This window comes from Giraffa tippelskirchi, chromosome 3 (genome assembly GCF_054371585.1).
Source record: "Giraffa tippelskirchi isolate mGirTip1 chromosome 3, T2T-mGirTip1v1.2.pri, whole genome shotgun sequence".
Taxonomy (NCBI): Eukaryota; Metazoa; Chordata; class Mammalia; order Artiodactyla; family Giraffidae; genus Giraffa; species Giraffa tippelskirchi.
Genome location: NC_137277.1, coordinates 185,525,927 through 185,543,258, shown reverse-complemented (window position 1 = coordinate 185,543,258; position 17,332 = coordinate 185,525,927). Strand labels below are relative to the sequence as shown.

Here is a 17,332-nt window from a genome sequence, read left to right as displayed (position 1 = left end):
TACAACATTTGCAGAGGTCTTTCATTGAGCAGTTAGTATGTACCTGGCACTCTGCCAGGTACTTTACATACGTTAGCTTATTTAATCCACACACTCTAGGAAGTTAGGTATCATCACCCCATTTTGCAGTTGAAAATAAAAAAGAAACTGAAGCCTGAGATCAAATAACTAGATCCACAATTCCAAGTATGAATCATGCCTTCTTCGCTTAGTAGCTTTGTAATTCTGGGCCAGTGATTACTGCCCTGAACCTGCTTTCTCCTGGTAACCTGGGGATAGTGACATTATCCACTCAGTGAGATTGTTGCGGGGACTAAATGAGGGGAAAGAATTTAGGATGGAGTCTAGCACATGTGGGTTCTGTACAGATATTAGCTATGACTGTTTTTAGGAGTTGAGCAAACTGACTGATACTTGTAGTTCCTTCTTTCTTCACCAAGCCTACCACCTCCCTCACTAGTCAAAGATACCCTGGGGCCTAAAACATAAACCTGGGCACACATTTAATATCACAGAACAGCTTTTGTGTTTCCTCCAGGTGAGTCCCAAGCCTGGCTTGTACCACTGTGGACCCAAGGGGTTGCCAGCTCAGGATGGGCCACCCCTGTTCCTACCTGTAACAGAAGACTAGACTCACCATACAGAGTTCTTCTCAGATTGTACTCTCCATGGTCTGGAGGCATAGATAGCCTCTCCATTGATGCTCAGCCACTTTCCAACAGCAAGTAGCCTTTCTTGGAAGATGGGAACAATCAGTCCATCTTTGGTTGGTCCGATGTTGAGAAGATAGTTGCCTCCTAAACTTACTGTCTGAACCAGTTCCTGGTGGGAGCAGAAAACAAGGAAATCCCAGCTCTGAATGCCAAGCTTGGGCGAATGCTTAAAATACACAGATGAAGGGAAGAAGAAGAATCTAGGCTGTTTTCCCTGTGTTTTGTGAATATCCTCTATCTTTTGGAAAAGACAATATATTTTTGTCATTTTCATAGCAGTATAGGCTTACACGAGAAAATTGAAAAATTCTGCTACAAGGTTGAGAGGTATATTAACTCGAATTCCAGGGAGTGATCATGGGCTCTTATGCGTGAGCCAGCACCTGCCATGGTGTCATATGCAGAGGGAAGTGTCATATTATCAGAAGCACAGAGTGTCAGCCAGGGAGCTGAAAACAAAGCATTGGCCTTGAAAGGATTCTGTGGAGCCAGCCAGACAGAATACAGAGATTAGAGATGAGAGATTTAGAGCAGGTGCTATGGAGACTCGGGGTGGGGCGGGTAAGGAGGTGTGGAAGAGATCTGATGAATTTCAGGATACCCTGGGCTATATAAATGTGTATGTTGCCCCTTCAGGAAAACATGCTGTAAAGAGATACAGTCTTTAAGATTTCTGGGGTGGGATGCGTATGTGTGTGTGTGTTTACTGTGACCCCATATAGTAGCACTTCAAGGCAGTCCAGAAAAATTAAGGCTACATACAGAAAAGTTTAAAAAGGAGGTTTAGTTAGAGTACCCCAAAGACACCACACCATTAACTTTTGTTGTTTCCTTCTGGTCTTTTTCTTGTGCAGTTAATTCTATATAGTTGTGATACTACATAACTTGCCTTTTCATCAACCCTGTAAGCATTAATCCATATTATGTTCAGGAACATTTTTATGGTTAGGGAAAATCCCCGAATCTACTGAATTATTCCTTTATGGTTGCCAGAAATTGAAACAGCCCACTGTCAATCTGAAAATAATCCTGGAGAGAACAACCTCTGTACAGAACTCTTCTTTAATTAGACCTGTCTCCTTAGGACAAGGGTCATGAGTCTGTTCAATAACCCGAACGGGTTCTCATGGCCCATATGTCTATCTGGAGCGCTTCCACCACTCTTAGTCAGAAGGCAGCCTGGGACTGCAGTTAACAAATAACTACCTCTTACCGAAATGATTGTGGATTCGCTTGCAATGTCAGCCATCTCCATGTCTCGACGGTAGCCCCAGGACCGCTGGTCTATGGAGGTGCACATCTCCCACTTGTGATTTGGCAAAGTCTCTGGCTGGAATTTATCTTTACAGTTGTAGTATCCTCCATGGTGACAGGAACAGTTCTGACCCCATCGGTCATTTACTACGACTTCATCCTAAAGGAGGAAGGAGTACTGAGGTCATCAGGGGTAAAACTATCTAACTCAGTTTGATAAATTAGGCGCCTGTTTGGAAGCAAGGAGCAGACTCAGTTGAGCGCAGTGGTTCTCAACTGGAGGAGACTTAAAGGGCAAAATCTAGAGACGGTTTTTGGTGGTCACAACTCGGGGTGGTGCTACTGCTTTCTGGTGAGCGGAGACCAAGGATTCTTCTAAACACATTACAAGGGAATCCCCTGGCCGTCCAGTGGTTAAGAATCCCTGCTTCCACTGCCAGGGGTGGGGGTTTAGTCCCTGGTCTGGGAACTAAGATCCCGCATGGTCGCATGGTGTGGGCAAAAAAATAAATAAATAATAAACATCTTACAACACAGAGAACTGTCCCTTCACAACAAAGAAATATCCAACTCCAAATATTATTTGCAGGTAACCCCAGTCTAGCAATATGTAATGTCAGAACTGGAAGGGACCTTTTAGATTATCTAGTAAACCACTTATTCTATCAGAAGAGAAATGCAGAAGAGGAGACCTGCCCGAGATCACATTCCCAGGCAGAGTTTCTGAAAGCTGGGACTACTTGAACCCAGCCCAGGATGCTTTTCACTATATAACCCTGACTTTCTTTACCTAAGTAAGGCAAAGTCAGTAATCAAACATTCTTTTCCTTCCCTCAAGGTTTTGCTGAACTTGGAGAAATCTTTACAGGGAATCACTTAATGTCAACGTTTAATACAACTGTGAGGCTCACACTGGGGTATCCAGAGTAAAGAAGTCACAGTTCTTGCCCTCAGAGATCCAGCAGCGACTAGCTGAGGTGACATATATGTGGACAATTATGATGTGACATCACATCAGAGTTAGGGAATTCACCTAAACACCAGTTCAGGAGTATTTCTTGCTTCTTCCAGGAAAGAATATAAATTGCCAGGAGCCAGATTTAGTTTACATCCCACCAGGGCTTACTCTGTGTCTAACTGGACTGTTCCTGGAGTTGGGGACACAGGAGTGAAGAGACCCAAATTCTTGCCCTCACAAAGGTGATGCTTCAGTGAGGAAGACAGACAGTAACGAGGTAAATGATATCTGAAATATGTTGGGCCAGGTAAGTGGTTAAGAGAAAGATAAGGCAAGGAAAGACAGATAGCGTTGACGGGGGCATGCTGCGATTCTGGATAGGGTGGTGGGGACGGTGTGGCTTCCCAGAGAAGACCTGCAGAGAGCTTGGGAGTGGCAATTACAGACAGCAGAGGGGTAAAGATCAGGGTCTACTTCTCCTAAAAGTCATTTCCTAACATGAATATATGACAACCCTCTTTCCTAACGCGTGAGAAAGCACTCAGAACAAGAGTGGGTAGAACAGGGTCTGCGGTGTCCCACCCGAGGATCCACATCTAAGCCGCCCCAGCCGGGGAACCATCGGGGAAGAACCACCAGACCTCACCACTAGAGGTCCCCACGTGGCCCGAAAGTTCCCAAAAACCAACCTGAATTTGCTTCCATTTGTCACATAGGAGGAGAAGGCGGTGGCAACCCACTCCAGTACTCTTGCCTGGAAAATCCCATGGGCGAAGGGGCCTGGTGGGCTGCAGTCCATGGGGTCGCGAGGAATCAGACACGACTGAGCGACTTCGCTTTCACTTTTCACTTTCATGCATTGGAGAAGGAAATGGCAACCCACTCCAGTGTTCTTGCCTGGAGAATCCCACGGACGGCAGAGCCTGGTGGGCTGCCGTCTGTGGGGTCGCACAGAGTTGGACACGACTGAAGCGACTTAGTAGCAGCAGCAGTCACATAGGATCTTTCTTCCCTCTTTCTGAATTTAGTAATATTTAGCCAGTGACATCCTAAGAGGTTTATGAACCTACCCAGATAGCTCAGTTCAAACTGATCTTAGATTTTTTTCTTTAAAATTTACAACAAAGCTAGAATCTGTAAAATTTTTGAAATTTTCTAGAGTGAACATTAAGACTTCTGCTACTTTGTGTCTTGAAGTGTGAAACTATAAACAGGCAGCTATTGTGCAGTGCAATAGGTTGGTTATGAGGGAGAGGACAAGGTAGGCGAAGTTTCCTTCCAAATTCCTTAGAATTTGGATCTCAGGGAAAAGAAATTTCCCTATATGAGGTAAACTACACAATCAACATAGAGTAGCTGAGGTCATAGATATTCACATTTTATTCCTATCATTTAATAAGTTTTATATATTAATTTTCTGGGTGGTTTTCTTATTTACAATGTCTGTTTGCTTAACAGTTTATTTTCTCTACAGTGGTCTGGGGCTTCTTTATACTATTTCTATCCTACTACTTAAATTTAAGAAGCTTGAAAACTATCTTGTAAAAATCAAGAATTAAAGGAGAAAAAGAAAGCTTAAAGGAAAACAGCTTAAAGAAAGAAAAAGGAAAGGGAAAAAAAAAAAGAATTAAAGGAGAAAACTTAAACATCCATTAAGTTCCCTCATCCCTACCACACCCATATCAATATTGCTATTTATTTATTTACTTACACTTAAGGTCCTTATTGAATTTGTTACAATATTGTTTCTGGTTTTATGTGTTGGCTCTTTAGCTTCAAGACATGTGGAATCTTAGCTCTCCGATCAGGGATCATACCTGGACCCCTTGCATTGGAAGGTGAAGGCAGTCTTAACCACTGGATCCCCAGGGAAGTCCTGAGACTAGTATTTATTATTGTCACTGTTGTCATTACAGTTATTACTCCAGATCTTGGCTCCTCACATTGTGTTTGATCATAACAGATAAATAAGAGAGAAGTCATATAATCATGTACCTTAACTGGGCTATCGTTGTAGAGCCAAGCAAGAAAATCTGTCGAGTTCCAATAAGTATCAGGACATTCCCACTCTCCATCAGACCAAATCAAGTCAGGTTTATACCTGAGAGACACACAATTACAACAAAGTTTATCATCTGAATCCAGTCACAGTCAAGTCTGACAGATCTATCTTTGCCACACATGTTTAAAAATTAATTTCCTCCTATTTTGAAAGTACCACGGTGCAGAGAAAATGGAAAACTAAAGAGATGAAAATGACCACACACACACACACACCCCCCTGAGGCAACACAACCACAGTTTAATACACAGCATTTTGGTATATTTTTTCCCGATCTTTTTTTTAAATGTCTTAAATTAAAAAGTAGAGTTGTAATCAGTGTGTATACAATTTGATTTCCTTCCAGAAACTAATTCCAATGAAAAGAGTGGTACTCCAGAACTATAGGATTACTGTTTCTGCTTTTAAGATATGTTAAAAGCTCGAACTGTTCCATCAAATGCCTTTTTGGGGACAACTACCCAGAGCTTTGATAATAAAAATCTATGGAATTCACTTGAGCCACAGTTGCATCTTTCACATATTACTACTCTGAGCCCTATGAGTGTGTGTATTTATACCTCTCAGGTAAGCAGTATTAGTTCCACTTTAGAAAGCAAGAATGTAATGCTCAGTAACTTTGTTTTAGGTGCAAAGCTGGTAAGTAATAGGAGCTGGAACTCATATGTAAAGCTGCCTATTAGCTAATCCTCCGCAGTACTCTGTAAACACTTAGGTCAGCAGGTTGAGTCCAGGAAAAAGGCTGCCTAAGAGGCGAGAGAAACACAGATGGTGTGTGTTTTACTGTGTACGAAAAACTGTACTAGGCACTTGATACTCGTTAACCTCATTCATTCTCACAACACCCTGTGATGTATAAACAGATAAAGAAACTGAGCTACAGAAAGATTAAATAGCTTGTTCGAGGTTGTACAGTCAGTAAGAAAAAAGAACTGGATTTCTGACTTGACGATCGTGCTGGGTGGCTTCTTGCAACTGCATTGTTTCCTAACAGCAGTCATCTGGATGCAAGGAGTGTTTGCGTCTTTTGGTCTACAGTGAGCGTCCAAGCACAGACGGCTGCCTCGTAATCTTTAAAGGTTCACCATCCTCCTGAGAGCCCCCAGGAGCAAGAAGAGCAAATGCAGAATAAAACATGGTGAAGACCAGTGACGAACCCCAAAATGAAAGTCATCGTTTTTAAGGGTAATTAAGAATAATAACGCTTCCCTGGTGGCTCAAATGATAAAGCATCTGTCTGCAGTGCGGGAGACCCGGGTTCAATCCCTGGGTTGGGAAGATCCCCTGGAGAAGGAAATGGCAGCCCACTCCAGTACTCTTGCCTGGAAAATCCCACGGACGGAGGAGCCTGGTAGTCTACAGTCCATGGGGTCGCAAAGAGTCGGACACGACTGAGCAACTTCACTTCACTTCAAGAATAATAACGCCACTATTTTTCTGTACCAGGCATAGTGATAGAAACTTCATATATTATGCTGAGCCCTACTTAGAAGGCATTATTATCACTTTACAGAGTGAGGGTCTGAGGCTCAGACGAGTAACCTGTTTAAGGCTTGTAAGGGAGTTCCCTGGTGGCCCAGTGGTTAGGACTCTGCGCTCTCACTGCTGAAGGCCTGGGTCTGATCCCTTGATCCCTGGTCACGGAACTAAGATCCCACAAGCTGCACTGTTGTTGTCGTTGTTGTTCAGTGGCTAAGTCATGTCTGACTCTTTACGGCTCCATGGACTGCAGCACGCCAGGCTTCCCTGTCCCTCACTGTCTCCTGGAGTTTGCTCAAACTCATGTCAATTGGGCTGGTGATGCCATCCAACCATCTCATCCTCTGTCGCCCCCTTCTCCTCTTGCCCTCAATCTTTCCCAGCATCAGAGTCAGCTCTTTGCAGCAGGTGGCCAAAGTACTGGAGCTTCAGCATCAGTCCTTCCAATGAATATTCAGGACTGATTTCCGTTAGGATTGACTGTTTGGATCTCCTTGCTGTCCAAAGGACTCTCAAGAGTCTTCTCCAGCACCACAATTCGAAGGCATCAATTCTTCAGTGCTCAGTCTTTTTATCATCCAACTCACATCTGTATGCGGCTACTGGAAAAACCATAGCTTTGACTAGATGGACTTTTGTTGGCAAAGTAATGTCTCTGCTTTTTCGTATGCTGTCTAGGTGTGCCATAGTTTTTCTTCCAAGGAGCAAACGTCTTTTAATTTCATGGCTGCAGTCACCACCCACAGTGATTTTGGAGCCCAAGAAAATAAAGACTGTCACTGTTTCCATTTTTTCCCCATCTATATGCCATGAAGTGATGGGACCAGATGCCATGATCTTAGTTTTGTGAATGCTGAGTTTTAAGCCAGCTTTTTCACAAGCTGCATGGCACAGCCCCCAAAACGCTTGAGGGTAACAAGAGCCAGGATTCAAATACAAATCTGCCAGATGCCAAACCTCCTGTGGGGTCCGTTAGACCATGCTGCCCTTCTCCAAGGTTCTGACAAAGAAAGGGTATGGAAGGATGTAACTGAGGTTTTGACTTACTACCATCCTCAGTTCTGTTACAGTTTATAAAGGCAGCATGACCATACTACGGAAGTTTTGAAAAGCAAAAAGAAAAAATACACTTTGTCTTAACACAACGATTACTTATTATTATTTTGATGGCTTCTAGAGTTTTTTCATATCCCACCCCTACCCCTTTCCTCTCAACAGTATAAACAGCTCAGATGTCATTGATGAAAGTCATAAGGCTAAAACAATTTCTGTTTTGTACCTGTTAACAAGGTCATAGAGCTCTGGCATTGTTTTTGCATGGACGAAATACTGTGTTTTGAAGCCATTTTTCTTATCACGTAGGTAGAGAGGATGGAACCATTCTAAAAGTGAGTGATATAGTCCATAACGTATGTTCCTTAAACAGAAAAACAGGACAGCAACTGTCATTAAACAAAGAAAAAATACTTTAAGAAAAATCAGTTGCAAGCATTTTTACATCACAGTGAAATTTACCCATAGGGCATACAGGGGTCAGGACCTACAGCCAGTTCCTTAAATTATCTCTTATCATTCACTTAAGCAAAATGATTGGCTTACTTTGTTTTTGATGATACAAATAACAAATTAGGTTTCCCTGGTGGCGCTAGTGGTAAAGAACCTGTCTACCAATGCAGGAGACAAGAGAAACAGGTTCTACCCCTGGGTCAGGAAGATCCCCTGGAGGAGGGCAAGGCAGCCCACTCCAGTATTCTTGCCTGGAGAATTCCATGGACAGAGGAGCCAGGCGGGCTACAGTCCATGGGGTCACAAAGAGACGGACACGACTGAAGCAACTTAGCAGGTAACAAATTATTTTTATACATAAATTATCTTAACACCAAAATGTTATTTAAACCATTTTCTTGTCTTTTAAGTCAATTATCTCAATGACATATAGTCCTATTAAAAAATGCTTTCTGTTAATCATAATACATATTGAAGAGATACTGGAAAATAGAGACAAATATCAAGAATATCCAAAATCTCATCATTCAGAAAGAATCATTAGTACCATTTTCTGTGCAGTTGAAATTAATGAATACAGGTTTATTGTTTCATATAAAATTTACTAATAGTTCTCAATATACCTGAAACAAAATATGGTTAAATTTACCTATTTTTCACATACAATAAAACTTGTTGTGAATTAAGAAGAGTGAGCGTTTTGGAAATACTATAATACAAGAAGTAAAGATAACATTTGCAATGGCATAGATAAAGCAGAAAGAATTGAAGTTAAGAATTTCATCATGTGATTCAGGGACTAACTAGATACAGAGAAGGTGAAAATCAAGGCTCTTAGATTCCAGATCTAATCAACGTCTCAGACTTTTACAGCAGGACTATTAGCAGAGCACAGTATTGGGAAACTGAATGTTTCACAGGTGACATAGTGAGCAAATGCTTTCTTAAATGACCAGATAATATGTGAGGCTTTGTAGGCCTTGTCATCTCTACCCCAACTCTGCAGTTAGAGCTTGAAAGTAGCCAGAGACAATGCATAAGTGAATAAACACAACTGTATCCCAATCAAACTTTATTTATACAAATAGTCAGCTGGTCTACCCCCTAAATAGGACATCAAGTTTGCCAAATCACAACAGAGCTGAGTGGGCATGACACAAATACCACTTTTCCTCCTTACAGGCAAATATACTCAGAACAACAGGGTCCAAAATCAGAATACCTGGGTTCAAATCCCACTTCTGCCCCTTCCCAGCTCTTTGATCTTGGGAAGTTACATCTTAAGTGGCAGATATTAGAAAATATTACCTAGAATCACGAGTGATGCCTTGCTTCTCTTTTTGTCGCTTTAACTGCCCTGTTCAGCTCTCTCCTGATCTATCACTCATCCAAACCGTCCATGAAAGCCTACAACGCTCTGGGTTGACAGCTAAGGAGGACTCAAACATGAGACACAACCCTGGCCTCCACCAGACACTGGAAAAGGCCCTAGGTTGGAAGGCTTCCCAGAAAGAATCCTTTGAAGAGCAAAAGTGCAGTATTGTGGTCTATGCGGGGTCTCCTTCACCTAACCAGAGAGGGCCATGAACTTCTCTGATTCTGTCGCTTTTGGTCACATGAAAACTGCCAAGGTTCAACCACTGCCAAGTCAGGGCCAGGAGCCCTCCCATGTACTGGTTAAATGCAAACTTGGAAAACGCAGAAGAGTAGAGCAGGCATGGGGTACTGGATGGTTAGATCAAGAGTGATGATGGAGTGGCTGACTGTGGACACGCACCTCTCCCGGACGGCTGTTCCCAACTCACCAACCAAATCCCGATGGGGCCCCACATCCTCAGAGTTCCAGTTCCAAGACACAGGACTTGGCCAGTTTGTGTAGCCTTCATGATGCTTTGTCGTCAGGACTACATACCTGTGGACATTGAAACCACATGAGCAAAGGAAGTGGGCAGTGGGCCACCAGCACCAACTTACCTGGCACGCCTGAGGCTTTTAAAATGGTTGAGAGAACTCAGCTACAGGAAATGTACAGTTGACCCTTGAACAACGTGGTGGTTAGGGGTGCTGACCCCAGTGCAGAAGAAAATCCAAGCGTAACTCTTGACTGGAAGTCTTACCAATACCGTAAATGGTTGATTAACACCCATTTTATATGTACTATATACTATATTTGTACAATAATGTAAGCTAGAGAAAATGTTTTTAAGAAAATCATAAGGAAAATCAATTATAGAACTGCACTGCATTTATTTATTTTTATTTTATTGGAGTATAGTTGCTTTATAATGTTGTGTTAGTTGGAGATTGGGCATATGTACTGTATTTATTGATACCGTTAAGTTTACACTGTCTGTTTACAAGATGAACCATCTGTCAGTATCTACAGCAATATTGTCTTACATGATATGAAACACTGTAGATGTTACAATTATTACTAACACTAAATATCAAAGCTGGAATGCTAATGTGAAAAAGCAATTCATATTTATTTGTAGTTATAATGATTCGTTCATTGATAATGAAGAAATAGCAACATGATTGCTTTATAGTAGCCTAGTGCATTTAATGTGATTGCTTCATGATAGCCTAGCTTATACACAAGTGAGTGAATCATTATAAAATTTTTATGGCACACGGTATTATACTCATATGCAAAATATGGGATTGGAAACATTGTTACATTTTTTAAAAAGTCACTTGAATGTGATGATAGGTTGAGTTTTGCTGAAAGTTTTAATTTTGTTTTAGGTTTGCAGGATTTGTTAACAAAAGAAACTGCTGGTTACATACACAATAAACAATTTCAATATTTAATAGAAGATTATTTAACTTAATTACAACATACAGTCGTTAAAAGAAATAGAAACAACAGAATTAACAGTGTGTACATCACCAAAATGGGCCACCAACCTATATCCAGACTTGAACAGAGCTGGCAAGTCCCAAGTAACAGCAATCTGGAGTCCCAGTTGGGAAGAGGGTCCCAGGCAGTGGGTCCACCCCACCATGAGACTTCAAATTACAGATTTGGAGGCTCCTGCTTATAACCCCAGGACACAAACTGATATCATCATCAGTTTGCATGCAGCTCTGGTTTTCCTTTAACTTTTACAATACTGTTTGTTTCACCTTGTGAGTCACAAGATTTTCCAGACCTCCAGGGGCTCAGGAAATTCCAAAACCCTCTCTTATCCAAGGTGCTGCCTGACTTGCTGGTAACAACTGGTGTGCTTACAGGCAGGCATGTATGTAGTCCAGGTAGGGTCCAGGCAAGGTTAGAAGTCAGTCAGAGGCCTGCTGTCTTGCTTCTGAAGGCTGAACAAGACTACCTGCATTTTAATTTCCCTAACAGTCTGATACATAGTTATTTAATTATGAGAGGGGACTGGAAGGGGGTACATACTGTATAGTAATATAATTCTTTGAAAGCAAAGTTTTAAAAAAGGAAAGATATTATTAATTTTACATTAAGTATCGCTTACTTTATGCTTATGTAAGGATTGGCTATTTACTTCCATCCAGTCTTGCACGTGATGTTCTACAGATGAACACTTAGACAGTGATGGCAATGATGATGACACAAAATGTCTCATACAGTTCTTGCCGCTCATTTCTCAGACCCCATGAAGACACTTATACACTTACGAACAGATAGGTTCTTAACTATATGGCATAAGGATTATTTACTGTTCATTAAGTGGAAGTGGATCATCATAAAGGGGTTCACGATGATACCCTGAGGAGGAAGTGGAGGGGTTGGTCTTGCCGTCTCAGGGGTGGCAGAGGTGGAAGAGGAGGAGGAGGTGGATTGGGAGGCAGGAGAGGCGGGCATTCAGGGTAACGTTATGGAAACATCTCATAAATTTCTGGCTGACTGTTAGAACTCGCTTGCCAGTGCAGGAGACGCAAGTTCAACCCCTGGGTTGGGAAGATCCCATGGAGAAGGAAATGGCAACCCACTCCAGTACTCTTGCCTGGAGAATTCCATGGACAGAGAAGCCTGGGCTACAGTCCATGGGGTTGCAAAAGAGTTGGACACAACTTAATGACAAAACAACGACAAATATGATGCCAATCTTTCTTCCACGGTTTGCTTTAGTTTCACATCATATCATAGAAGGGTCAATATGGTAAAAGAAGTCAAAAGCTGTCCTGAATAGTCAGAATCCTTCTTCCAGATTGTCTAATGTCAATCTGTTTTCTGGCACTGCTTCTTCTACGTCTTCTTCCTCATTGTCTGGCACTTGTTTAGAAGCACTTATCTCCATCAAACTGTCTTATGTTATTTCCTCAAGCGTGAGGTCTACCAGCTCCTGAATTTTTCCAAGATCCATATCCTGAAACCCTGCACTTCCCCTGCCTTCCCCCCCTCCCATATCCACATCTCTTTCATGATTTCCTTAATTGCCTCTGTTGTAAATCCTGTGAAGTCATGCATAACATCTGGACACAGTTTTCTCCAGCAGGAAATTTACTGTTTTGGGCTTGATGGCTTTTTCTATAACAACAATGGCATCTTCAATGGTGTAATCCTTCCAGACTTTCATGATGCTATCTATATTGGGGTTCTCTTCCATTGTGTTGACAATTCTTTCCATTGAGTACCATGTGTAATGAACCTTAAAGATCCTTAAAGTCCACCATGGGGATTTCCCTGGTGGTCCAGTGGTTAAGAATTTGCTGTGCAATGCAGGGGACGCAGGTTCAATCCCTGGTCAGGGAACTAAGATCCCACATGCCCCAGAGCAACCAAGCCCGCATGCCACAGCTGGAGAGCCCATCTGCTACAACTAAGACCCAATACAACCAAATCAATCAATCAATTAATTAAAAAAGGAAAAGATCCTTATGACCCCTAGATCTACAGGTTGAATTAGAGATGTTCGGTTTGGGGTAGACCACTTCAATGTCTTTGCTGTTGAACTCTTGGGGTTCTAGGTAGCCAAGGCATTGTCCAATATTAAAAGAACTTTAAAAGACAGTTTCTTACTGGCAAGGTACTTCCTGACTTCAGGGACAAAGCATTGATGGAACCAATCCAGAAAAAGGGTTTTTGTTGTCCAGGCCTACTTGTTTCACAACCAAAAGACTGGCAGTTTGTGTCAAATTTTCCCTGCAAGGCTCATTGATTAGTAGGTTTATAGAAAAGGACAGTCCTAATCATAAGCCTGATTGCATTTGCACCAAACAGTAGAGTTAGCCAGTCCCTTCCTGCCTTGAATCCTGGTGCTTACTTCTCTTCCTCACTAATAAATGTTCTTGGAGGCATTTCCCCTCCATTGGATGGCCCACTTTAATCTGTGTTAAAAACCTGTTCAGGGATTTCCCTAGTGGTAAAGTGGTTAAGACTCTGCACTTCTACTGCAGGGGGCACAGGTTCGATCCCTGGTTGGCCAAATAAGATCTCGCATGCCCCCTGGGGCCACCAAAAAACAAAAGGAAAAAAAAAAAGCAAAAACTGCATAGGCAGAAATCCTTTCTCCTCAATGATTTTCTCAATGGCCTCTGGGAACTCATCTCCTGGTTGGTAGTAACTGCTTCTTCTGTTATCTTGACATTTAAAAAGCCAAACCTCTCTTTAGAAAATTATCAAACCATCCTTTGCTGGCATTAAATTCTCCAGCTTTAGATCCTTCACCTTCCTTTTGCTTTAAGCTGTCATGTGACGACTTCACTTTTTCTTGAATCATTTTAGTGTCTTTATGTCTGCCTTTCTTATAGCAATCCTGCACCCACATCAAAGCTGCATTTTCAATATGAGATAAAAAGATATTTTGCAAGAAGTGCAAGGTTTTTCACACCTTATGGCATAGTTGCAATGACAGCTTCATCTTTTTTTTTTTTTTTTAAATGCTGGATTCATTTATGTTGGAAGGGCAGTGGGCAACTGCAGCTACAGACCTCAATCTACAATACATATCAAGCAAATCAACTTTCTCTTGTAATGTTAATTTTCTCCGCTTCTTGGGAGCACTTCTGGCATCCATCACTAGGGGAGCTTTGTATGGGTGCCATGGTGTTAGTCAAGGTTTATGACGTTGCACTAAACAAGATAAAAAATACTTGAGAACATGAGAGATGACTTTTTACTGCGATAGGCAATTTACCAGAGGGATGAATGCTCATGTGAAGATTAGCATCACTTGGTGTTTTAAGTGGACACAACAGTTGAGTTCACCAACAGGGCACCAATAGGAGGCGGCTACAAAATTATGACAGTGGTACAGTATGTACTGTGATTAATTTTACGCATTTTATGATTTAATATGGGCTTCCCAGGTGGTGCTAGTGGTAAAGAACCCACCTGCCAATGCAGGAGACCTAAGAGACATGGGTTCAATCCCTGGGTCGGGAAGATCTCATGGAGAAGGAAATGGCAACCCACTCCAGTATTCTTGCCTAGAAAATCCCATGGACAGAGGAGCCTGGCGGGCTAGAGTCCACAGGGTCCCACAGAGTCAGACATGACTGAAGTGACTACACATGTATGATTTAATACTGCATCTTTACATTTCTTTACATTTCTGGGAATGGCACCATGTATAGTCTGTAAGAGTATAAGTTTTGATAAATTTTAACTTTTATAATAGATTTGTGTAAATTTTGTGGCAGTAAATTAAAATGTGGGGCTTCCTAGGTGGCTCAGTGGTAAAGAATCCGCCTGCTAATGCAGGAGATGCGGGTTCAATCCCTGGACTGGGAAGATCCCCTGGAGAAGGAAACGGCAACCCACTCCAGTATTCCTGCCTAGAAAATTCCAGGGACAGAGGAGCCTGGCGGGCTACAGTCCATGGGGTCACAAAGAGTCAAACATGACTGAGTGACTGAGCAGACACACATAAATGGTAAAATAAACTAGTATTTATATATTTTATGCATTCGTGACATACTCTTTTCTTAGTTTTTGATATTTCTGTGAGTCTTTTCAAATTATAACAAATCTCCAAAAATTTTTCCAATATATTTATTGTAAAAAACTTGCATGAAGTTCAAACTCATGTTGTTCAAGGGTCAACTGAACTTGTATGAGTGACTGTATTAGTGATACCCAGGGAGTTGCTTCATCACAACATCCTTTGGGTACTGTTCCAGGAATGAAAGCAAATTTGAGGAAGCCACAGTCCTCAGTTCCCAGACAAGCAGGAGACTAGGAAGGAAAGAAGGAAGAAAGGAATAGGTAAGGGAAAATATCAGACACGACTGAACAACTGAACTGAACTGAAGGGAAAATATGTATACACTGGCTCTCCAGTTCTTGAGCCCTTCTGTGTATTAATGTTAAGCACTTAAAAAAACAAAAACAAAAACCAACCCTTTGTCCTAAAGGAGAAAGAAACCTCTACTAAAAGAGCAGATGATAGAAAAGAAAGGTGTTTCTCGAGCCCATATCAATTGCCTCTCATTTACAGAGGTGACAAAAGACCAAAAGAAAAAGGGGAGAAAAGGCAAGTGTTGAAATAACAACCAAATCACTCAACATTTCATTTACTTTTATGGCAGAAAAGCAGTTGGTGCCCAACGTGATAATTTAATCCCCGGCTGATGTGGGGAGCTTAGGAATTTAAGGGCTAGACAGTATTTCAGGCTTTGTGGACCACAGTCCTTTCTGTGGCATGCTTCTACTTTTTAAAAACAGGTTTTTGAAAATGTAAAAATCCTTCTCAAGAAACTTACAAAAAAACAGGCAGAGGACCAATCCCTCTGGTCATGGTTACAGACCTCTGGTGTGGTGGAAAGAACCTTCACCCTAGGGTCATGGGATTTGGAGTCTAGGACATTAGTTCCCTTCCTCTATCGGGGCCAGTCATCTTGTCCAAGGTAAGGGCACTTGTCCTGGACAAAGGAATGTCTCCCAGATTCTAACTTCTTCATTTGAAAATTATGGATTTCTAAGGCTTCTGAAAGACAGTGAACTCCTCTGTTTGTCAAGCCTTATATTCCCATGTATTTAATTGCAAACACTAAATATCAGTTGTAATTTCTCTTTAGTACATGAGGACTTAAAGTCCAAGAGAAACTAAACCTGGACAAGATAACGGCGGAAGACTGCCCTAAGCCAGAGGCTGGGAAACCTATTGCCTTCATTCTTCCTCTCCTCCAAACCACTGCTCGCTCAGCCGCCAAGCTCATCCTTGAAGCTGAGGGTCACCATTCCTTGACTTAATACCTGCAACATCCTGCCTTCAAGGATGACTCCTTCAGGACCGGCCCCAGCCTTCAACAGCCTTGGGAGTCCTTGACTCCCCTCATCCAAGCTCTACACTTTCAGTTCTCTGAACCATTCACATGCAAGCTGCAACAGTTCTCAAAATAATTTCATGAGCACCCTGTACGTGCAAGGCATTGAGAAGAGCAGATGACACAGAGTCTATATTGTTGCCCAAATACACTGGGCACCAGAACTTCCTTCCTTCTGGGACATATCAAAGCTGAAAGGAAGAACACAATTCCTGGGTACAGCCATGGAAGGAGGAGGAAGGGAGGTAAAAGGCCTTGTTCAAGTTCACAGTTGAACTAGGATCAGACTTCCGACTTCTGGCTTAAAATCCTGGAACCTTGATTGTCTTGCTGACCCGCAGGGGACTGCTTTAGGTATTACCTAGCTCAATCTTCCCCCATATTCAGATCTTTCCAAGCCCATGAAGGGCTTTCCAAGTCCACCACCAACCTGAAACCTTTATTTCCTTCTAATCCTCAACCTTAAGATCTGGCGTGCCACATACAATTCTGCATCCGTCGGGAGGCAAAACAGAGTACCCCCGACATCTGAGGTCACAGGGACATCTGTGTGATCCGGCAAGTCTCCTCGCTTCCCCCCCGCCCCCACCCCGCTCGATTCCCACCAGCCTAAGGCCCTCCCGGCGCTCGAGGGTCAGCCCTCGCCCGGGCAGGGGCGCCCCGCCCGCTCCCGCGGCGGCGTCACTCACTTGGCCCCGGCGGCCTCGAAGAGGTCAGCCCAGCTGTCGGGGTGGAAGAAGCGCGCCGTGAACCTTGGCCCGAAGTCGGCGTAGCTGAAATTGGGCGGGTAGTTCTCTTTCATGAAGCTCTCGTACTGTGGCAGCTTCTCGCCCTGCCAGTGCCACCAGAACCACTCGCTGCCCCAGGCGGGCACCGAGAACACGCCCCAGTGCACGAACACCCCAAATTTGGCTTCATCAAACCAGGCCGGCAGCGGCCGGGAGTCCAGACTGGGCCAGTCCGGGGTGTAGCGGCGCGGAGGGTCGGTGCAGCGCCGAGGGTCGGTGCAGCGCCGGGGCCGCACCGCTCCGAGCACCAGCACCAGCTGCAGCAGAAGCAACAGCCCAGCGCCCACCAGCCGCGACCTCATCTCGGGATGCGGCACAGCTGCCTCGGTGCCTC

At 43.0% G+C, this 17,332-nt stretch overlaps 1 protein-coding gene and 1 long non-coding RNA gene across 2 annotated transcripts in view; one reads left to right on the top strand and one right to left on the bottom strand.

Annotated features, from left to right (window-relative positions):
* LOC145540262 (uncharacterized) overlaps nucleotides 1-4,549 on the top strand; it is a 15,834-nt gene extending 11,285 nt beyond the window's left edge. The window contains exons 2-3 of the long non-coding RNA XR_014078233.1: nucleotides 2,806-2,944; nucleotides 3,017-4,549. This is a non-coding gene — a long non-coding RNA (uncharacterized LOC145540262). The remainder of the gene's footprint in view (nucleotides 1-2,805; nucleotides 2,945-3,016) is intronic.
* FUCA1 (alpha-L-fucosidase 1) overlaps nucleotides 1-17,332 on the bottom strand; it is a 19,508-nt gene extending 2,176 nt beyond the window's left edge. Inside the window, exons 1-6 of the mRNA XM_081574459.1 lie at nucleotides 16,900-17,332; nucleotides 9,750-9,884; nucleotides 7,746-7,883; nucleotides 4,921-5,026; nucleotides 1,927-2,127; nucleotides 638-822 (exon numbers count right to left, since the gene is read on the bottom strand). Coding sequence (XP_081430585.1) covers nucleotides 638-822; nucleotides 1,927-2,127; nucleotides 4,921-5,026; nucleotides 7,746-7,883; nucleotides 9,750-9,884; nucleotides 16,900-17,300 — 1,166 coding nt within the window. The 5' untranslated portion in view covers nucleotides 17,301-17,332. The remainder of the gene's footprint in view (nucleotides 1-637; nucleotides 823-1,926; nucleotides 2,128-4,920; nucleotides 5,027-7,745; nucleotides 7,884-9,749; nucleotides 9,885-16,899) is intronic.